Here is a 23,061-nt window from a genome sequence, read left to right as displayed (position 1 = left end):
ACATTATTGGTGGTCGCTTTCAATTCCCCCACCATTGTTCTCAACCCTGCAATTTCTTCTCGGAGTCTTGCACCCTCTGAGCGGCACTGACTCATCATCCTGTCAATTTTGTCGTTAAGCTGCAGAAAATCGACTCGTTGATTCTCACTCTGGTCTTCTAGTTTTTGTTCTATTTCCGCGCTGATCTCAGAATATTTTGACGAATTGCACAAATGTCTTAGCTCACTCATCATCTTCTGTTCTAATTCAGCGAAGTGGTCTCGCAATTGACTGGACAAGTCATTAGATAATCCTGAGACATTACCTGGCTCTTGGCCTCTATTGGTCCGCTGCTTAGTTTCCACTATATTTTGTTCCAATTGGAATACCCTGGCGCTAAGCTTTTGCACTTCGGCAATCAGCTTTGGGTCCCCTTGGTTTAGGCTCAATATTTTGGAGGTTGACAAGTCTATGCGCTCTTGGATGAACTCCTTCAAGTTTCTATCCAACTCCACATCCTCTCTCTTTGGCTCTGACTCAGTTCTCTTGGAGCTGAATGTCGCTTCCAAAGCTCTCATTGTTTCATTCAACATCACTAAATTGTCTTTGATATTCCCCATAGAGGAAGGCAAACCGTTACAAGAGGATGAAAGACCAGTTAAAGTAAACTTAATAGACTTAAAGTTATTACTAAGTAAGTCTTTTACCAGATGAAAATTGTTCGCCATCGGGGTTGTAAGGTCCTTATGCAAATATTTGGACAGATCGGTCCTGAAAGAGTCGGTCTGCTTCTTAACTTGCCTACAGTTACCATCCACAACTTGCTCGATCTCTCCGAACATCTTAGACAACATCGCACTAGCATCGGAGAACGTCAATGGTGATGACGCTCTTGGTTTCGCGATCGGGATTGTTGGATTGATTGGTAGCTCCCCTGGAGGATACGGCCCACTCTGAAGACCTCGTTGTAGCCCGATTGCCTGAATGTTCGACGTCTCCTCATCCCGGAGTTCAGGCCCGATTGGTCCTGCTGATGTTGCTCCTGCGTCGCCGGCGGAGCCTGCTGCTGATGGAAAGCCGGTCTGGCGTACTCTTGGTGCCGATGCTGCCCGCGGAGTTGAGGGGCTGGCTGGCGGTTTGCTGGTTGCCGAGGAGCTCTGCGGTTGTGTTGGGGCATGTTGTGAGGATTGCAGCCCTCCGCCTCCACTCGTAAGAATTCCGGGCCAATCAGCCGTTCGAGCCTGTTGTGAGTGGTGATCGCCTGCTTCCTCAAGATCGCCATCTCCTCGTGATTGCTCCCCGCCTGAGCTTCGAGATAAGCTCTCTTGAAGTTGAGGTGAGTTTGCAGGAGGAGGACCGTCGTTGGACCCCACAATCTTCTTGCCTCCTCCACGTTTAAATTCACCTGGAGGAACGAGTGATGGTTTCGCTGACCTGGTTGATGAAGATTGTGAACCTACATTAGATTCCGTCTTCTTAGGGGGAGTCATAATGAAGAAAGGATACAGACCAGTACCGGTGATCTCGATACTCGAATCTGAGTCCGAAGAGTCTGGTCTTCTGATAGTGTTATTATCTCCGATAATGGTACCGGGTCTATTGTCTCCCGTTAGAATTTGCTTGAACCCTATCGAAGACGGTCCTAGTCTGGTCAAGCGCCTTTGGATGTTGACTGTCGACGCTCCGTTGTTTGCAGCCAAGTCCCACTAGATGATTTGGGCCCGATAATGCCGGATCTATGACTGGGTTGTTCTCTGTACTAGCTAGAGAGGGGTCTATGATTATGGTAGCGGATGTATCGGCCTGGTTCTCGGGCGGTCTGGCTGGAAAAAGTTATGCAGCGATGTCTGCCTGGACAACACTAGTATGGCAACCGATTGATTATAAAAAGGGTTGGTATGAGGATGTTGGGGAGAAAGGAAAGGACTAGCTTACTACTGGTCTAACCGAGTGGTATGTACCAGGTATTGTGTTTTCCGCAACGGTTTCAGGGATTGTACGTGTAATCGTACCAGTTCTCTGCGACGGAGGCGGATGAGGTAAAGATTAAACGATCTCGGAAGCTTGATGAAACTTATAAGACGCTCAACGGAGCGAATGCAAATCTGACGACAAGAAATGCGTCGCCGATCGGTCAGCCTCGCTCGGTATCGTGTCCAACCTCGGTGAGTTAATTGCACATACCTGACGACAAGAAATGCGTCGACGATCGGTCAGCCTCGCTCGGTATCGTGTCCAACCTCGGTGAGGAAAGGTTGGAACCGGTACCGGCGGGCTGAGTTAGACTAGGTACAACGCGCAGCCGCAGTATGCATGTATGTACAAAGGATCTGATACATGCATATAGTGATGGATAAACTCGGGATGAGTTAAGTTTACCATCTTGGCTGTCCTGGCCCTCTAACATCCCCCCCCAAGCTGGTAAACTTCACGCCCTTAGACCAAGATTTGCCATCGCCCCTTCCATCTTGTTTGGTCCCAGCTTTTTGGTGAAAATGTCCGCTTGTTGAAGATTTGTATTTGTCCAGATGATCTTGATGTTGTTTTCCCTGACAAAATCATTGATGAAATAGAAAGCCCGCATTAAATATTTTGTCCTTTTCTTTGATGCATTGTCGCCTGCTATTAATATTGCCGCTTCGTTGTCGCAAAAAATGTTCATCTTGATCGAGTGATGGATATCTTCTTAGGGCCTGTACCATGGGTCTCAACTTTAAAAAAATTCAACTTTTTTTGCCCTGTACACAAAAATTGAAAACTAGCAGAGGGTTCAAATGTTGAAATTCTTCACATTTAGGCTCAAGCCTACATTTTGGACAGGCTCAGTTTTTGTCCCAAGAAATTTTGAGCCAAATAAATTTGGAAAATTTCAATTTTCATGCCCTGTGGTACAGGCCCTAAAAGGATTGAAAGACCTGCCAAGTGTTGTGCCCCGTCCGACAAGGCTACATATTCCGCCGCGCAAGTCGACAATGCCACGACCGTCTGCCGCTTCGCTCCCCACGCAATCGAGTCCCCCAAATGCTTGATAACAAACCCAGATGTCGACCGTTCATGCTCGCCGCCCCAGTTCGCATCCGACCACAGATCCAAAGAATCCCCAGCTCCTTTCAGGCTCAGTTTTACCGACTTCGACCGCTTCAGATAACCAATTAGAAAATCTAGTGCCTTCCAGTGCTTTGGCGATGGGTTTTCACTGTACCTTGCCAGTAGATTCACGGCATATGACAAGTCTGGCCGTGTCCCAGCCACGAGGTACATCAGGGATCCAAGAGTAGAGCGGTACTCCGTCTGGTCTAGAGGTTCGCCAGAGTGAATTTCTAGCGCTTCATCCGGGAGGGTGCTCCGCTGAGTGAAAACCGGCCTGGAATAATCCGCCACGATCTGGCTGGCAAGCTTTTCTTGGTCGAGTTCCACGACATCAGCTTTCAGTTTGATGTTTATACCGACCAGTTTCGCCACATCATTTGACCACTTTATCTTCATCTCCTTTTCCATCGCCGTCCGTAGTTCTCCCATCAGCTCTTCGTTCGACGCCACCGCAAATCCATCGTCCACATGTAACCAGATTATAATGAAGCCGTTCCCGCGCCGGTAGATGTATAATGATTGTTCTAACTCTGAAGCAATGAATCCCAGGTTTTCCATTTTTGACTTGAAAAACTTCCACCAGCATCGCGCGGCCTGTTTTGTGCCGTACATCGCCTTCTTGAGTTTCATAATTTTCCCTTTCAACTCCGGACGAATTTCTACCGGGGGCTGCACGTACACATCTTCCTCGATGGGGCTGTACAAATAAGCCAAACTGACGTCAAAGGTCGCAATCGGATAGTGGTACTTGATGGCTAGGGAGATTAATAGACGGAGGGTGACTAAGGATGCCGTCGGCGCATATGTCTTGTTGCAGTCGCGGCCCATCACTTGGTTGAAACCCTTCGCTACGTATCTTGCGCGGTATATTTCCGGATCATCTTGCTGCATGCCTTCTTTGATAGCGAAAACCCACCTGCACCCCAACGCCTTAGCTCCAGGGAACGGGTCCATCAGTATCCAGACGTCTAATTCGAAAAACTTGTCGATCTCGTAGTTTGCCGCAGCTCGCCATGCCGATGAGTCTTTTGCTCGGAGTGCCGACCGGATATTGAGGGGAATCCGCCGATCCTCATTTATCGGCAAATTTGCTATGGCTTTCTGTTCTGCTTTTGCTTGCTCATCAGTCGTCTCTTCTCCTAGCTTTAGAACTATCTGGTTGATTATGAAATCCAGATCGCCACGCTTGGCTTCTTTCTTCTTTACTGGTAAGTTCTGGAACTCGGGAAATATGACCGACGTCGAGTGCAAAATTCGACCATTCTGATTAGAGTGTACTAACCATCCTGCCCCAGCTGCCGGGTAACCGATGAGCTTCCCCGAGATGGCCCGCTCTGAGAGTTTGTCGCGCTTCTCCTTTGGGATGTGTACAATCGCGTCTGCTCCGAATGGGTATAGGACATTCGGATCCACCTCGATGTTGTACAACGCTTGTAGTGGACAGGAGTCTATCTTCTTGTTTGGGATTCTGTTGTGGATGTGGGCCGCCATGCGGTACGCGTAACTCCAGTACGGACGTGCCATTGCAGACTTGTGTAGCATTGTCCTAGCCATATTGCCTAGCGTTCGATTCACCCTTTCTGCTTCTCCGTTCTGCTCAGGGCTGTACGGCGGGACCGGAGCTAAAGAAACCCCGATGGGTTTGAGGAGCTTCTTCAGCGATGATGTGTATTCTGGAGCATTGTCGCATCGGATGTTCTTGGGATACCGGCCAATGGTGACTTTGAGATGATTCAACCATTCCATGATTTTCGCCGGGACCTCGCTCCGCTGCACCAAAACGTCGCAGAAGATGTATGTTGTAGCGTGGTCTCTCAAAGTCAGAACGTAGCGTTTTCCCGAAAGATCATATGAGAATGGTCCTGCAACGTCCAACACGAGTAAGTCAAGCGGTTCATCTCGTGGAATCAGTGAATTTCCTCCAGGAGATTTCTTATCAACACTTTCAGACTTTGCGCATTGAGTACAGAAAAACGAGTCCCATGTTTTTCCTTCAACCTCTTCTGGGTAATGCTGCCTTAGGTATTTTCTCACTACTTCTTCTGATACGTGGCCGAGCCATCTATGCCACAAGAAAGGATCAAACGAGGGGCGTTGGGTGACTTTATTCAAGACAAGAGATTGGTTTAAATTACTCAGAAACCAACAGAAATTGCGGTACAACGTGTTAAAGACTAATTTCAAGGGACTAGTCAACGTCGCTTCTCGTCCGCGGAATTCCAGTTGCCATCCCACATTCGTCAGTCTTCCAACCGATAGGATGACCCCGTCTACGCCAGGGCAATAGTAGACGTCTTCAATCTTCACTTCGCCTTGCTTTGTTGGGATTGTGATCGTCCCCTTGAGTCTGACATCAATGGAGCAATCAGCCACTGCCAGTAGTATTCTTCTAGGTCGATCAAGTTCTTCAGTCAAGGTGTAGAGTGAGAGGGAACCACTCACATGAGTAGACACTCCCGAATCTAGTAAGATCTTCCCATCCCCGACTTCCGGTATGTCTAGTTGTCGAAGTCGGTTGCTCTTTCCGAACGGCCGTTCAGGCGGAAGGTAGTTTGAACCTGGTGTATCGTGTCCTTCCGGAGGAGGTCCTATGGTTCCCGACTCGACGTCCTCCCAGAATAGACGACAGTTGTTATGCCAGTGACCGTCTTGCTTGCAGTAATGGCATTGAACGCCCCACTTTCCCGCTAGGTGGCTGGTGAGGGGGTATCCACGGTAAGCCAACGCCTTCTCAATTGACAAGTTCGGCTTAGGCTGATTGGTATGCGGGGTGCTCTGTTGATTTTGCCCGCTCTTCTGCTGTTGTCCGAAGTGCGGTGGAGTGCGTTTGTGAGGTGGCGCGTATCTTCCCGCCATTGATCTGACTGCATTCACCGCGTCTAGATCCATCGGGGCGTATGAGTCGTCCATATTTTGGGATGCCTTGTTTTGGGACTTGCCGGATGCAGCCTGGATAACCGTCATGACATCGTTGAAAGTCGCATCCTTGGTGGCTTCTAGCTTCTGACTAACCATAAATTCGAAAGTCTTCGCATCAATACCAACCGGTGCCGCAAAGCTGCTTTGGAGCAGGAGGCCTCCAGCTTCTTCCCACAAGATCTTCAGCTGAGTCATCTCGGTCCACACTTTGCTCCAATTCGCTAGGTTCACCTCTGTCCCAGGCGATCGATTGCCGATTAGTTCGGCAAACTGGTTGATGACGTCCAGCTTATGTTGTCTGTCGGACCTGTCGCATTGGTTCTTGAGCTGAGTGAAGATAGTCCATGGGTTATCCGAGTTCACACCGTCTACTATGTCCAACAGTGTTGTTTCAATTGTCGACCGCAATAGGCATGCAATGGCCGCCTGATCTTTGGCCGACCGAGATACAAAATTCGCCTCAAGCTCGCTAAAAGTCCCTTGATTTTCAAAGACATATTTCAGCGTCCGGTTGATTTCGCGGTCCCAGACTTTGAAGTTCGCTTTTCCCTTCGCAAGCCGAGTCTTCTTGGGATTGTGCATGTAGTGGAGGTCTAGCAGCTTTTTATGAAAGCTTTGAAGCACGCTGTTGACTCCTTCGGCTTGCGGGTTTGGGCGGAGGAGATTCACATTGTTGAGTAGACCTTTGAGGCGCTGTAATTCACCTTTTAGGTGGAAGTAGTCTTCGGCCAATGGTGTTGCCGCCATTACTACTGAAGTCGAGGAGGAGGGTACTGGTTGGTGATTGTTCTTGTAGTACGCCCGAGTTTCTTCTTCAAAATCTTTGATCGCTTTGATTCTCTCTTTTTCTTCGATGTCTCTTTCTTTTTGTTTTTTCTCTAGCGTTTCTTCTATCACTTTCTCTCGAATCTCTTTTAGTTTGCCTCCTCAACCGACCATTCAATGCTGGTCTCCCGAGCTGTGGACTCAGATACCGAATAGCAGAACCGGCTTTTAACCTATAAGACGCTCAACGGAGCGAATGCAAATCTGACGACAAGAAATGCGTCGCCGATCGGTCAGCCTCGCTCGGTATCGTGTCCAACCTCGGTGAGTTAATTGCACATACCTGACGACAAGAAATGCGTCGCCGATCGGTCAGCCTCGCTCGGTATCGTGTCCAACCTTGGTGAGGAAAGGTTGGAACCGGTACCGGCGGGCTGAGTTAGACTAGGTACAACGCGCAGCCGCAGTATGCATGTATGTACAAAGGATCTGATACATGCATATAGTGATGGATAAACTCGGGATGAGTTAAGTTTACCATCTTGGCTGTCCTGGCCCTCTAACAAAACTTAAGTCCAAGTTTCATGGGTTACAGTTGAAAATCCGGGAAATAGTATCCAGAGATGATTGGTCTGGATATAAATATTGATTGAGAGGAGAATGTGATGTGTGCGTTGAGAGTATAACACTCCGAGGTCGGGAATAGCAAGTAGATGAATGAACTTGAGCACTTGATAACTGGACACAAAGAGATACTCTTATCTCGGGACAAATGACGATGAGGCCCCCAAATGTCAGGGCTTGTCTCTTTGGTGACGGAGCTCTGAATAAAACAAGGCAATATAGCAGTCACGACCCTGAGGTCGGAGCTCTACTCGACCGCCTCTGCGGGAGGATATAACCACGCCTCCTTAAGGCGGGGCTGTTGACTTCTTGTCAACCGGAGTCTATCACAACTCTCTAAGAAACCCGAGGAGAGGGATGAAAGAGAAAGCTCAACTTACCCAGTATTGGCGAGGTCGAGCGGAGGAGTCAAGTCGAAAGGAATAAAAGGAAAGAGAGATTGATGATAGCCCCAATTGCAGTGTTTGAGTAAGGTCGAAGACTACAATCTTGGCGGGCTTGGTAAAATCTAATCTGAGGAATCTTCCAAGTGGAGGAATTCCTCCTACTTGTACTATATGATCTGTGATATGCTTGCTTGATCCATGTCATTTACATTTCACTTGCTTTTGCTTGCGGGGAGACTCTTTGGCCCGCTAATTGGAGCGGGATTGACAGTTGCCGCGCTGTCTGGACTAGCGGATAGCTGACAACTGTGGAGGTTGGGGAACGCAAAAGTAAGTTCCTCCCATAGTTGCACCTCCAGGCTTGGTACTCCGTTATTGTCGAAAGCATTACATGCCACCGCTGTGAGCCGTACCCAGGACTTTGGTTTTTTGGACTCCCTAGGTGGCGCGGCGAGCTTGAAGGCCCTTCTCCATAGCAAGGATAAACTATCTGTCTATCAGTTGGCTTGCAAGAGGGGGCAAGTGGAATTCGATATGCCATGGAGGTTTGGAGGAACAAAAGTAAGTTCCTCCCATAGTTGCACCTCCAAGGGTCTATCTACACGTCATGAAAGCCCTACTTCAGACACTCTTGTGAGCTGCAAGCCTTCTTTTGGTTTTTCTTTCTTAGAGAAAGCGGCTTTTGAAACTGTTGAGGAGCACCAGACCTGGAGGCTACTAGAGCGAGGGCTTGGCCATTGTGCTCAGCGGAATCTAGCCGGCTCATGGAAGAAGGGCAAACTTCTCACGTTTGACGCCAAATACAAGCCAGTGGCGCGCAAGGTCAAGCCCGTGAATCAACCAATGCCTGAGAGTCTCAATCCCCCGCTGCAAAGACCCGCTCTGTCTTGTGACCCGTACCACGGTCTCCCTAGATCTCTCGCTAGTTTGTTTGTGCCGCGTGGTCGAGTTACGGAGGAGAGTCTTCAGGTGGTCAATTTTGGACCGCCCGGATGGCTGTGGCCTGCGGAGTTGGACCTGATCAAAAATGTTCTAGTGGAGCAAGGCCCGGCCATTGCTTTCAACGAATCTCAGCGGGGCCTTCTCAAAGAATCCTATGGGCTCCCCTACATAATTCCCGTGGTGGAGCACGAGCCATGGCAGAAAAGCAAGATTCCCATCCCGGCTGCCAAGATGGAAGAGTTCATTAAGATTGTCCGGGAACGTGAGTGCAATGGCCTGTACAAACAGTCGACCTTGAGTTACAATAGTCCTGTGTTTTGTGTTCTTAAAAGCAACGGCAAACTGCGAATCTTCCATGACTTGCAACCTTTGAACAAGGTCACTATTAGGGACGCCAGTGTACCTCCGGCTACGGAAGAATTCGTAGAATCCTTCTCTGCGTGTGTGTGCTACGGTCTCGGGGATATTATGGGCAGCTACAATGAGCGCGCTCTGCATCCCATTTCCCACCCTCTTACGACATTTGACACGCCGCTGGGACGTTTCCAGCTGATGAGACTCCCTCAGGGTGCAACTAACTCTGTTGCAGTCTACCAGGCTCAAATGGTCTGGATCCTTCAAGATGATATTCTGGATCATGCGGGCATCTTCATAGACAACGGGGGCATAAAGGGCTCAACCTCGGATTACAATAATGAGGCTTTGAGTTGGCATCCTGGGATCCGTCGTTTCATCTGGGATTATGCAGAAACTCTCAAGCGCATCCTTTTTTGTATTGAAGAGTCTGGTCTCACGGTTTTGGCATCCAAACTGGCAGTGTGCATTCCGGTGTGGTAGACGGAAAAGTGAAAAATCAAAAGTTTTTTCTCAGTCATATATTTACTCACAATACGCCTCAAGCTACCATCAAACAGACCTCAGGAATGGATTCTACGGCCAATTTTACTCCTAGTCACCACTGGAAGCATCACCTGAACCCCGCTGGATTGGAACCTACACTTTGTTGGACACTGGACACCCATCACACGTTCAACATACCCAGTCACCCGCCTGTCACAAGCCTCAAGTCAAGGATCACAGCATTATGCCTATACACATCACAGGATACAAACATACATCTCCCTATCAGACTACAGTCATTACATATTATCAAGTACTCTTCTATTTCCATATTATGATGTCATCACACACTGACTCTGCAGCCTCAGAATTCATTTATGCACCCCCTGCATCCACCTGTCAACTCATGCAGTCTACTGTCACTTTACGCAGCCTTCATGCGGCCCTACTGCATTCTTATGACATCATTTATGTACCCCTGACACATTATGACATCATTTGTATCTACTCTCACCAGCTAAAATCCCTCACCCTGTTGTCTAGATTAGCTGAAACCCTAACCCACAAGCCCTCTGGGGCTCCACTTCTGTCTATATAAGGAGCTCTCTCCTCCCTAGTTGTCAGCTCCTCAGTTCATTACTCACCAATCACAGTCACCCCAACATTTACAGTTACAGTCTTACATATACTTAACAACCTACATACATAACAACCCTTACATTAACAATAAAAACAATTTATTTAGTGTCATCAACAAGCTCATCTTGAACCAACCAACCCTATCACTTCATTAAAACTTGCCAAGCTTACCTTGGTGGGTCTTGTTATCTGATAGTATAGAAGGGGTTTGCACCTCCATCATCCCCTTCTCCATTCAGCAAAAGGTTCTCAGGAACACTTTTGAGTCTTACACCGGCGCTGGAAATTGTAGGCCATGTTGTCTGCAAAGAGGGTCGGCGTATGGCAAAGACCAAGATCAACAAAATTCTGTCCTGGCCAATCCCGGTGAACGCGACGGAGGTGCGCGGATTTTTGGGTGTGGTGGTGTACGTTATAATCTTCATTCCCCATCTGTCTCAGATTTGTTTGCCGCTTCGCCGTCTGACACGCAAGGACGTGGATTTTGTTTGGGCGGAGGACTGCAGGGAGGCGTTTGAGGAGTTAAAGCGCATTGTAGGACAAGAGATTGTGCTCATCAAGATTAATTACGGACCTGATGCAGGGAAGATCAAGTTAGTGGTCAACTCGAGTTTTCAGGCGGTTGGAGCGGTCCTTTTTCAGGAGGACTCAAATGGTCTGGATCACCCAGCTCTCTATGAATCCCTCCTCTTTTCTGATGTGGAATCACGCTATTCACAATCAAAACTCAAGCTTTGTGGCGTCGCGCGCATCCTCAAGAAACTCCAGACGATTCTATGGGGCCAGCACTTCGAGCTCCAGGTCGATGCTCAATCCCTCATTCAAATGATTAATGCACCTAGTCTTCCTAACGCCCCCATGACGCGCTGGGTAATGTTCATGCATTTGTTTTTGTTTGATATTTTTCACCAGCCGGGCAAGTCTTTTACTATGCCGGATGGGCTCTCCTGGCGCCCTCAAGGTGACGACAATTTGGACCCCCCCTCCTCTGTTTTTGACAAAAGCCCCCCATGTTTGTCCATTGCATTCCTTTGCCGTTGATGCTTCCTTGGGTTATTCTGGGTATCAGGAAGGATTTTGGCCAAGCATGGAGGATTTTTTGGCTACGCTGACACGGCCCAAGGGTATGGATGCGCAGGATTTTTGCGCTCTGAAGCGGCGATCTGTTGATTTCTTTTTGCAAGCTGGTCACCTCATGAAGCGGGGTAGCCTGTTGCCGCGCATTGTGGTCACCATCCTGGTTAAACAGGATTCTATTCTTGAGAAGCTTCATGAAGATCTTGGACACCGAGGCACGGCGGAGACCTATTGGCGAGTTTCTGAGCGGTTCTGGTGGCCATCTCTTAAGCAATCAGTCAAGCGCTGGTGCCGGAGCTGTGAACCATGCCAGAAGAAGGATCTAAGGCGCCCTCAGGAGCTACGTTATCCAACTGGTGAATCTACGGTGTTTGGGCGTGTTGCGATGGATGCGGTACATCTCAAGGCAAGCGGAGCCAAGTTTCTGCTTGTGGCGCGCAACAACTTCACCGGCTGGGTGGAGGCGAAAATTCTAAACAACCTCACGTCAGAGGCGGTGGCAGCCTTCCTTCAAGAAAATTGGACCATGAGATACGGGCTGGCGCGATCTTATTCCACTGACGGCGGATCAGAATTCGGCGGCGCGCTAGCGGAAATGCTTTGCGCGTTACTGGGACAACACCAAGTCTCAACTCCTTACTATCCGGAAGGTCAGGGCATGGTTGAGCGTGGCCATGGGCCTCTGAAGTCCGCACTGGTCAAGTTGGCCGGCAAAAGTGGTAAAAATTGTCGCAAGTATCTACCATTGGTGCTTTTCTCTGACCGGATTTCTACTAAGAGAACAACCGGCTATTCGCCTTACAAGCTAGTCTTTGGTCAGCGGGCAGTGCTACCTTTGGACCTCGAGATTGAATCATATCTGGGCGTCGACTGGGACGCGGTCGAGGACACCTCGTATCTTCTCGTCGCGCGCTCCCGTTGTAAAGCTCAAAAGTGTTCCTGAGAACCTTTTGCTGAGTGCGGAAAGGGATGTATGAGGAAACCTCTGCCTTTCCTGGTTCACTAGACACTAAAACAAGCCCACCAATCTCAGATTGACAGGTTTAATGTAGTGATAGTGGAGTGTTATCAAAAGATAACTGTTGTTATAATGTGGGTGCGATGAAGTTGCTAAAATGTGTTATGAGTGAGGAGTCTGGACTTCAACCAGATGATAGTTGGTCAAAGAGGACCCCTCAGAGGTTTGTGTTATGTAATGTGAGTGTTGTGTAGAGTTGTTATTTCGTGTGTAAGTGTTTTGTAATGTGTGTAAAACCTGTTGAGATACATATATGCTTATATTCAGTACATTGTATGCTTCAACCAAACACGGCCAATCTTGTATTTAGTCTACACTAGATTGGCGCCTGGAGTTTGATCCTTAGTGAATCAGAACAACATTTTCTCACTCCCAAAGTGTCACTTGCCTGTCAGCAGTGAACTTTGGTTTTCATCCCTTGTCCCTCACAACAAAACCAAAATATAGGGTGACTAATATATTGTGGAGTGAGCAGTTGTGTACTTTGTTATAGGGGAAACTGAGTGCAGGTAGTCTGCTGCGGGGAAGTTACAACAGGGGAGGAGAGCCTCCTTTTATAGACAACAGTGAGGGATTTTAGCTCCAGAGGAGCTCCACATGAGATATTTTAGCTAGGTACATGAGGGTTTTTGGCTAGTACATATGCTGAATGGATGGATGTGATTGGTCAGGACTGTACAGGTGATTATGGGTTATGACATGCAGGCTGAATCAGGAGATGTGATTGGTCAGGACTGTATGTTAGTGTAGTCATGCTGTAACCAGGTCACCTGCTGTTGTTATGCAACAAAAATCCACTAGCGCATGCAGCTTAGTGCATGCAGCTATCACATGCAGCTAGCACCTGCATGAGTGCCTGCATGTGTACACTGTATGTATGTAAGTGATGATGCAGCTATGTGTAAATATGTATGTAGCTATGTATGTAACCGTGTGTGTAACTAAGTGTTGTAAATGTGGATTGTGTAACTGTTTTGAGGTTGTAAGGGGTATTGTGAGTGTGTAAGAGTATGTAACTTCTGAGTGAGTGCCCTTATGAGTGTTCTGTAAGGCAAAACTAGGGGTGAATTTGTCCCTAGAAACTGAATCTGGAGGAATATCAAGTGATTGATAAGAGGAAAAGGGAGATTAAGAGTAAAACTAATAGAAATAAGAAAGAAAAAGCAGAAAATTTTGATTTTGGTATATGGGATACCATAAAGCATACCACACGGTCAATTAGAACGCAGTGAAGAGACGCGGGGTATTGCTTACAAGAAGCTGATGGATGAGCGCGGTGATTCCTTGCGCTACTGGGAAGAGAAGCATTCGTCAAGAATCCGCGAACCTCTCAAGCCTGGCGATCGAGTGCTCGCCTCCAACAGGTCTTTGGAGACGCAGTGGGGGCAGTTGTTTGCCCACCGCTGAAATGGCCCCTACCGCATTGTGAGGCAGGTACCCGGTGGCTCCTACGTCCTTGCGGAGCTTGACGGCACGGAGTTGAAACGGTGTTTTGCCGCGGATCAGGTGAAAAGGTTTTATTCCCGTGAGGACTTTCCTGACCAGAAGTAAGTTCCTCTCCTGGTATGCACTTCCCGGGTAGCTACTACCTTTATTTGTCAAAACCCTACTTCTTGCCACATTTGTGAGCATCGCGTTGGCGCCCGGTTTCCCTTCCTTTAGGATCCCTTGTCCTCCTCTTTTCCCTTCTTTTTTTTCCTTTAGTGCGCGGATGGAAGACGAGCAGTCTAGGGACAGACTGCAAGTGTGGTGGAGATGTGGTGAACATTTTCGTGGCGCCCGTGGCGCGGTGGATTCCTCAAGTTTCAGACATCAAGACATCAACTCATGGGTCGTCAAGATGAATCAGCGCGCGTCGCGCGCGGCGGAATCATCAAGGTGTTTCAGGACCAGATCCCTTTCAATTAACTAGCTGCAAAATTGGCAAGAACTTGGATTCGGAGTGGTGAGTTACAAATCCATAAGCTGTACACTGCCTACTACACAGGCCCCGTTGCTCATGCAAGGATGCCAGATGCAAAAAAAAGCTTATGAATTACGATATGTAGAAATACAAGGATGATTTATGGTACATAAAACCGATAGTATGGGTGCAGCATCCGAGCTGAAATACACGTGGTTCGGAATGACGATGATGACGATGATAAGAGAATTGCAGATAATTACGAATTTTGAGGAGATACGATATAAGAGCATTCCGGGTTAATGGGAATAGTAATGGAAATGAAGCAAGGAGGAGATCAATGAGTGAGGAGTTCCGAGCCGTCGCCGCCCTGGACGACGGAGACAAGATCCGAGGCACCGACGGGCGGCGTGACGAGATTGTTTGTTGGGTGAGGATGGAGGCGCGGATCGGAGTGGGGGATGTTGTCGAGGGCCCAGCGGGGGGATCCCATCTCGTTGAGTCTCGAGACCGCCCGGGCCCATGCGAAGGTCTCTTCCTCGCCAGAGAAGAGCGACGAGGCGCCGACCGTCTTCGAGTCCAAGCCCTAATCCCATCCCCGTCCAGAAACACGCATCAGATCAACATGGCCATGCGGGGAATGGGGGGGTTAAAGCTGGGACTCACCAGGTCGTCCATCGCCGCCCGCATCTCCGCCGTCATCGCCTCCGACGAACTCGGCTCACCCGCAAAAATCTCAGCAACTTTTTTTCAGATGCATAAATCAGGTTTTTGATATCACACACCGAACGTGCAAGGTGGCGCGGGGCAGGATGATCGACTCACTGGGCACCTCGGATAACGTGAACAGTTTGGTCTTGCTTTCGTATGCGGCATCCAGGAACAAGATGAACCGACGAGCCTGCAAAACCAACAAGACTTAGTTTGGGGAGAAAGTCTCAAGAGAGAAGGAGGCGAGAAGACGAACGAAGTCGCGTTGAGAGCTGGATAGCTTGGGCACGTTATCGATGAAGATAACCTGGAACTTGGAGACGATCTGTAGGTAATCGGCGGCGCTGAGGGGGAGGGCGCAGAGCTGATTGAAGTCGAACCAGGCGACGGAGGATGTGCTGAGAGGCACGCGGATGTGGCGGGTACCCCAGATGGGCAGGACGCGGTTCTCGAGGATCGGCTCGTGGTCGGTGAGGGCCTCGAAGCGCTTGCCGAACTCGGCCCGGTTCTCCGCATTCGGCGGACTCAGGAACACCTTCGACAGCCCCCCGCCACTGCTCCGGCCCAGTTGCTTCCGGTAGTCCGTGCCCGAGTTCAGGTCGATCACCCGCGTCCGTCGCTTGATCAGCTCGATGCAGCCTAGGAACGACTCCCGCTGGATCCCGTTCTTGTACAGCTCATCTGGGTGGCGACTGAAGGCGTTCTTCTTTAGTGAAGCTCGGCTTGGTTATTCGATTGGACCACTCAACTTGGAAGTCATGATCGTCACCACTCCGTAATGTAGCAGCCCCTCCAGGAGGCGTTTGAGGATCATAGCGTCGACGATATCAGTGACCTGAAAGATAGGAAAACGGTTAGCTGACTACATAGAGAGGAAGAAAAGTGGAAAGAGAACCTCTTACCTGGAACTCATCGAAGCAGAGCACCTTGCATTCCTCGGCGATCTCTCTAGCGATGGTGATCAAGACGTCCGCCTGGCCTAGCTGGCCGACACTGTGGAGCTGGCTCTGAAGCTTATGGTTGCGCTTGTGGATGTCGACCATGAACTGATGGAAGTGGATCCTCTTTGCGGGCAGGGAGGCGTGGTTGGGCAGGTTCTTCAACGACTCGTAGAGCGAGTCCATCAACTGTGTCGAGATAGCACACCCGTCATCAGTAGTGTGATCTCTGCTGTTTTTCGGTTAGAACACAATTCTTTACCATCGATTTTCCTGTGCCTACTGAGCCGTAGAGATAGATCCCGCTGGGTAGATTAGAGGGCGGATCGAGAGCGACATTACTGAGGCTATCCGAGTTGGATTGAGAGAATAGACTCCTAAACTAGAGAAGGAGAGGCCGGGGGATAATTTTCCATCAGTTTTATTTATTTATTTGTTCACTGAGAGTCAGATGCTCACCCAGCTAGACGATGATGGGTTTGTTGGTGAATTTTCTTGAGAGGATGGCTGGTGGGCTGGATGATAGCTAGCGAGTGTCTGGTAGAGTTCCTGGAGCTGGTTGACGATCGATACCTGGAAGGGGTCGTAGTTGAGTATTCCGGCGCTGGTTCTCTGCTGGTAGAGATCGATCGGGCCGCCCTTGATGGTGGCTGCTGCGGGCGCAATCAGTTCTTCGAATCCGTGGTGCTGGCTAGGGTAGGGCTGGGTAGTCTGTGCTGGTGGCCTTGCGACTGGGCTGGTGGTTGCTGCCGTTCGCTGGGGGTGGGTTGAGTAGTGGTGGGCTGCTGTTGGCCGTCTGGTGAGCTGGCGGATGGCTGTTGCGAGTGTTCGTCGGTGCATCGTGCTCTTTTCTCTCTTCTAATTTGCTGTGGCCTGTCTGCTGCCGATGGTCGGGTAGATTGAAATGTGCGATCCGCAATCCTCCGCTTCCACTATCCGATCACACTCGACAGCACAGCCACATTTATTCGGTTGCCACCAAAACAACACAACTGTGTAAATATTCATAACAACCGGTCATTTGTTTCTCGAACCATCATGAGACAGAAGTGCAATCTGGAGATGGTCTCGCAGATCGCCATGGTGCGGCCCAAGTGATAAGGATGACTCTATGCGCGCAATTTCTTGCCCTGTGCTAACAATGACGGGAAACAGTCAGATTAGAACAGGCGCGGAGATGGGCTGATGATGTAGCCAGCTGACCCAAGCCTTCGATTGCTTCTGAGCCGGGCCCGAGCCGACCGTGCTGACGGAGCATCGGCATGGCTCGCCGGCGTCAGTTTAAGCCCGCCCAGACACGCTGATCAAGCGTTTGACGTCAGGCCAGACGGGCCGACCGAAGCCTGACGCCGGGGCAGTCCAAGGCCCGACGCACTTGAAGCTCGAATTCCGCAGTATCGCACACCCAGCACTCCCGGCGGTACCATCGACGACGACAGCGACCTGAGAAAAAGCAGCAACTAAAATATACCACAAGATCGTTGCGACCCTTCACCATGGAAAATTTCCCGCCACATGACCCCAACGCCCCATTCAGTTTTCCGAAAGAAGAAGAGAAAGTGTTGGAATACTGGAATTCGATCAACGCATTCCAGACCTCCATAACACAAAGCAAAATCGAATTAGAGGCCGGCCAACGGAAACGCTGGAACTTCTACGATGGCCCTCCCTTTGCCACCGGGCTGCCCCATTACGGACATCTTCTGATGGGAACAGTCAAAGTAAGCCTAAAATTCCGATTATAACCGGAATCTGATCCCGTCAGACTGACTTGTTTGGTGGGTGATTAGGACATTGTTACCCGATTTGCCCATTCAGATGGAAACTACGTCGAGCGCCGATTCGGATGGGACTGCCACGGCTTACCGGTCGAACACGAGATTGATAAGAAACTGCAAATCAAATCGAAGCAAGACGTCCTCGATATGGGCATCCCGAAATATAACGCTGAATGTCGGGCGATCGTCATGCGTTACTCCAAGGAGTGGAGAGCAACCATCGAGCGAATGGGCCGCTGGATCGACTTTGACAACGATTACAAAACATTGAATGTCAGCTACATGGAGAGCATCTGGTGGGTCTTCAAGCAGCTCTGGGAGAAGGATCAAGTCTACAGGGCCAGTCGAGTGATGCCCTACTCAACTACCTGCACCACTCCCCTGTCGAACTTCGAAGCGGGAAGTGATTATCGAGACGTCAATGACCCGGCGGTCACAGTCTCCTTCCCCTTACTCGACGATCCGACCACTTGTTTGCTTGCCTGGACCACGACACCGTGGACACTTCCGTCAAATTTGGCTGTCTGCGTTCATCCTGAGTTGACCTACATCAAAATATTTGATGAGCAGCACCAGAAGAACTTCATCATTTGTGAAAAACTACTCGGGACACTCTACAAGGACCCCAAGAAGGCCAAGTTCAAAAAAGTAGCGACTTACGTAGGAAAAGAGCTCGAAGGTTGGAAGTACGAACCCCTAATGAACTACTTCTACGACCAGTACAAAGATACCGCATTCAGGGTTGTAACAGATACCTATGTCACTTCGGATTCGGGTACCGGCATTGTCCATCAAGCCCCAGCGTTCGGTGCCGAGGATCACGAAGTGTGCAAACGTCATGGTATTGTTCCTGCGGACGTGATCCCTCCTTGTCCAATAGACGACGGCGGCCGCTTCACGAGTGAAGTTCCGGACTTTCAAGGCCAACACGTTAAGGTCTGTGAGAATGATTGTCTGATTACCCTCTCCACAAGACTAAAAAAAAACCAATGCATGATAGATCTGACCCAAAACACTTGGGACCCAGTAGGAGGCAGACCCACATATCACCAAGTTTTTGAAGCAGAAAGGACGGGTGATCGTCCAAAGTCAAATCAAGCATTCTTACCCATTCTGTTGGAGGTTTGTGCGGACTTTGATTCCATCACTGAGCGATCCGCAAAAAAAACTCAATGTTATCTACATTTTTTTTCAAATAGATCAGGTACACCTCTCATTTACCGTGCGATTCCTGCGTGGTTCGTGAGAGTTCAACCGGTAATCGATCAATTGGTGGAGAATAATCGTCAAACTCGCTGGTTGGTTTCCTTGATCCTTGTTCCAGTCATAGGGATTTTCATCGTTTAACATCTTTCGCCTTCACCATGTTAGGGTACCAGCTGCAGTCGGAGAAAATCGATTCCAAAACTGGCTGGCTAATGCACGCGATTGGAATATTTCCCGAAACCGATACTGGGGCACACCGCTCCCCATCTGGGTCAGTGATGACTATGAAGAAGTGAGTCATTATTTCGGTCTGGTGGCGGATTAAATGATGTCCACACTGATTAAGATCTTGCTGCGTCTCAAAGCAAATTTGCGTGGGATCAATTGAAGAATTGAATGCACTGTCTGGGTGCGGAATTTTGAAAGATCTGCATCGGGAGTCAGTCGACAAAATCCTGATCCCCTCACGAATGGGGAAAGGAATGCTGAAGAGGGTGGATGAAGTATTCGACTGCTGGTTTGAATCAGGAAGGTACATCTTCCCATACTCCGGTTGGATTCATCAAACTGACTGACACTCTGATCATTCTAGTATGCCGTATGCTCAGGTTCACTACCCTTTCGAGAACAAGGAAGCGTTTGAGTCTGCTTTCCCAGCCCAGTTTATTGCTGAAGGCATGGACCAGACTAGAGGATGGTAGGGCATCTCTTGAGCGATCCAATTTGGGTTTGTTCCGGTGCTAAATGACGGTCCTCTACAGGTTTTACACTCTCCTCGTGCTTTCGACTCATCTTTTCCAGAAGGCACCTTGGCAAAACCTGATTGTATGTGGATTGGTCTTGGCTGAGTACGTTATTATATCCCAGCTTGGATGAATTGTGGGGCAACACGTAACTTACACCTCCATGGCAATTTAGGGACGGGAAAAAGATGAGTAAGAGCTTGAAGAATTATCCGAATCCGAATGTGATCTTAGATCTCTATGGAGCCGATCCTCTTCGGTTGGTACCCCAAGCGCTCCAACTTTCCATTCGAACCACTTTTGACAAGTTCCAACTTTCTTTCGATTTCCTAGACTATTTTTAATCAATTCACCCGTGGTCAGAGGAGAAAACCTCCGTTTCAGAGAGGCAGGGGTTAAGGAAGTTGTCAGTCGGGTTATGCTTCCTTGGTTGAATTCGTATCGGTTTTTCCTGGGACAAGTTGCACTGTTGAAGAAAGTCTCCGGGATCGACTTTGAGTATGATCCGAAAGCAAAATTATCTGAAAACGTGATGGATCGATGGGTCTTGGCGCGTTGTCAGGGATTGATTAAATACGTCCGAGCTGAAATGGAGGGTGTGTACTAGTCGACATCATCAGTAAACCCTATATCCATTTCTTTTCGTTGATTGCGTAACTGATTTATGCCCTTGCCTTTGCTGTAGCGTACCGACTATACACCGTCGTCCCACAGATGTTAGACCTTGTAGATGAACTGACAAACTGGTACATTCGATTCAACCGGAGAAGACTGAAGGGCGAAAACGGCGCGGAGGATGCTGTTGTTGCTCTGAACACCTTATTTGAAACTTTATTCACACTTTGCCGCACACTTGTAAGTGCACCGGTCCGGCGTATCATTTGAAGGCTTAGTTGAAGTCTAAACATCTTCGTATTATCACCATTTAGTCTTCATTCACACCGTTTCTCACCGAAAACATTTATCAAGGACTTCGCAGTTTCTTCCCCAAAGGAAATCAAGACTTGGGTTACGGCGATGACCTCCGATCTGTTCATTTCCTTCGGTTCCCCGAAGTTCGTGCCGAATACTTCGACCCCGTCATTGTTCGCCAAGTCAAACACATGCAAACTGTCATCAACTTGGGTCGAACGATTCGAGAAAGGAAAACGATTTCGCTTAAAGTTTGTACAATTTATGTCGATCATTTTAATCAACATCTTGATGCTAACTGTTTCTATTGTGTGGTGCGAAAATCCACAACTTAGACACCCTTGAAGGAGCTGGTAGTCTTCCACACCGACCCAGAATATCATGAAGATGTCAAGAAACTGCAAAACTATGTAGAGGACGAGTTGAACGTACACCAAATAACCTACAGTAGTGATGAGGCGGCATGTGGAGTGAAATATAGAGTAGGGGCGGACTGGGCCGTCTTGGGTCGTCGACTGAAAAAAGATTTAGCCAAAGTGAAACGTGGCTTGGAGTCGACCACCTCAGACCAACTGAAAAGCTACATCGAGACCTCAAAAATGACCATCGAAGGCATTGAAATCGGTCTAGGTGATCTCACAGTTAGTCGCTATGTCGACAAAGAAGCCTCCAGTTCAGACGACTCTCCTAGTGCGCCGGCATACGAAAATAACACCGACGAGGACGTGGTAGTTCTGCTTGATTGTAAACTTCGCCCCGAGCTTGAATCCGAAGGGTTCGCGCGAGAATTGATGAATCGGATCCAAAGATTACGCAAGAAAGCCGGCGCCGTTCAAACAGACGACTTGGACGTCTACTACAGCTTTTCGGAAGACTCAAGCCCGGAAGCCAACCAATTCTTTGAAAGCGTCTTGGCTACCCAAGGAGAGGTGCTCTGTCGGGTCTTGAGAAAGGTACCCGAACCTGACTCTCTTAGAGATTCCTCTAAACCTGTCCTTGCTCAAGAATTGCAGGAAAGATGGGGAGACCAGAAAGTCACTTTGACACTTGTTCGTGTCTAGATTCATCAGGGGAAAATGAAGTCTTGACTAGCTATCATTCCACTTTTGCCATCTTCATCCACTCCAACTCACTTGTTTTTATCGTCAATGTTACCATGTCAACGACTCCTGTACAGGCAAGTAGGTATTGCGTTGGCAATAAAACTTGCAGGTGACAAACTTATTGTCTCTGTTTCCTCTGGCAGAATGATACACTTACTTGCAAATACACTCTTCTTGTGGGTTGTCCAAAACGGCCAACACCAGCAGCAAACCTCCCCACTATTGCTGAGAATGCAACCATGAATGCAAATCCAGTAAACATATGTGAATCACCTCAGCATGGGGCCGCTTTGGAGACCAGCTGGCCAAGAGCCCCTTGACGTAAACCCAAATTTGGGAGCTGTCGGCCGATCTTTGGGAGTTGTTTTTACAAGCCTCTTTTTTAATTTGGTCCCCGAAAACGTTTTCACCATCATGCCATCATGCTAAGTAAAGAATGTCAATTGTCACCCGTTGGGGTCCCCGGCACCGCTTGACCAATGACGGGTACCGATCGGACCCGCCCGGAGGTATGTACTGAACAAGCCGATTAAGGAGGCAACGGCTCGCCGCTTGTTCCAAGCGACGAGCCGCTGCGAGCAAGCCTCAACCTTCCAACGGGCTTGGAAGCCCATGTGGTTGTTCTGTACCGATGGCTAGCTTCACCAACCCCTCAATTTTTCTCCTGAGCGGCGTTGTACTCTCGTTTCTTTTGGCAGCAGGGCATAAAGAGCGCTTGCGTTGCCTGCTGTTTGCACCCTGACGAGCCGCTGAACAAGCCTCAACCTTCGAACGGGCTTGGAGGCCCATGTGGTTGTTCTGTACCGATGGCCAGCTTCACCAACGCCTCATGATTTTTCTCCTGAGGCCGCGGCGTTGTTCTCTCGTTTCTTTTGGCAGCAGGGCATAAAGAGCGCTTGCGTTTCCCGCTGTTTGCATACTTCCCCACTCATACAATCCAAAAGATCCATACCATTTTCCCCCTCTTTCATTCAGGTGCACAGGAACAGTTTTCCCCAGTCAAATAGCTTCAGCAAGAAAACCAAAGTTATGCACTTCTCCATCTGGCTTGTTTTTTTCGTAATGTGCATGGCCCGCACCGACATTAATGTCGCCAGTGCAGATAACGAGCCAACCCTCCAGCACGATGACTCTCTACCCTTCCCAATATCGGATTGCAAAAACGAAGAAACGTCTATAATACTCTGCGCGAGACCATCGAAACTTGCAGACCATGTAAAAAATAGAGAGGGCCTGATGGGTAAGCCGCTTTAGGTTCAGCTGGAGTTTTTGCTGGCCTTGACACTTGCATCGACGATTCTCTACGGCATGTGAATTTATAGTGGCGAAGGCACGTTTGCTCGGCGGTCAGAACGAGTTGAGACGTTACTGCAATGACAACTCAATCCTTGAAGGACCTCCCACCCGTGGATATTGCTGCCCTAAAAGCAAGTATAACCTTCAGGAGCGTTAAGTGGGTTTCATTCTTGGATCTGATTTAGAACCCAT

The 23,061-nt window shown here is 48.9% G+C and overlaps 2 protein-coding genes across 2 annotated transcripts; one reads left to right on the top strand and one right to left on the bottom strand.

The window, feature by feature from the left end:
• Positions 1-14,519: 14,519 nt before the first annotated feature.
• PtA15_5A198 (uncharacterized protein) lies at positions 14,520-16,671 on the bottom strand (the record flags this gene model as incomplete). Its single annotated transcript, XM_053168932.1, has 8 exons — positions 14,520-14,768; positions 14,849-14,925; positions 15,008-15,083; positions 15,150-15,585; positions 15,643-15,728; positions 15,796-16,020; positions 16,094-16,213; positions 16,291-16,671. 8 exons carry the CDS (start codon positions 16,669-16,671, stop codon positions 14,520-14,522), a joined length of 1,650 nt encoding a protein of 549 aa, XP_053020180.1.
• A 656-nt stretch (positions 16,672-17,327) lies between these two features.
• On the top strand, positions 17,328-21,531 carry PtA15_5A197 (uncharacterized protein; the record flags this gene model as incomplete). Its single annotated transcript, XM_053168931.1, has 13 exons — positions 17,328-17,552; positions 17,622-18,545; positions 18,640-18,731; positions 18,809-18,907; positions 18,981-19,107; positions 19,181-19,347; positions 19,408-19,512; positions 19,577-19,663; positions 19,734-19,817; positions 19,892-20,154; positions 20,244-20,413; positions 20,488-20,721; positions 20,806-21,531. The coding sequence occupies 13 exons, from the start codon at positions 17,328-17,330 to the stop codon at positions 21,529-21,531; spliced, it is 3,303 nt and encodes a 1,100-aa protein (XP_053020179.1).
• Positions 21,532-23,061: the final 1,530 nt, after the last annotated feature.

This window comes from Puccinia triticina, chromosome 5A (genome assembly GCF_026914185.1).
Source record: "Puccinia triticina chromosome 5A, complete sequence".
Classification (NCBI taxonomy): Eukaryota; Fungi; Basidiomycota; class Pucciniomycetes; order Pucciniales; family Pucciniaceae; genus Puccinia; species Puccinia triticina.
This window is presented reverse-complemented; position numbering and strand designations above follow the sequence as displayed.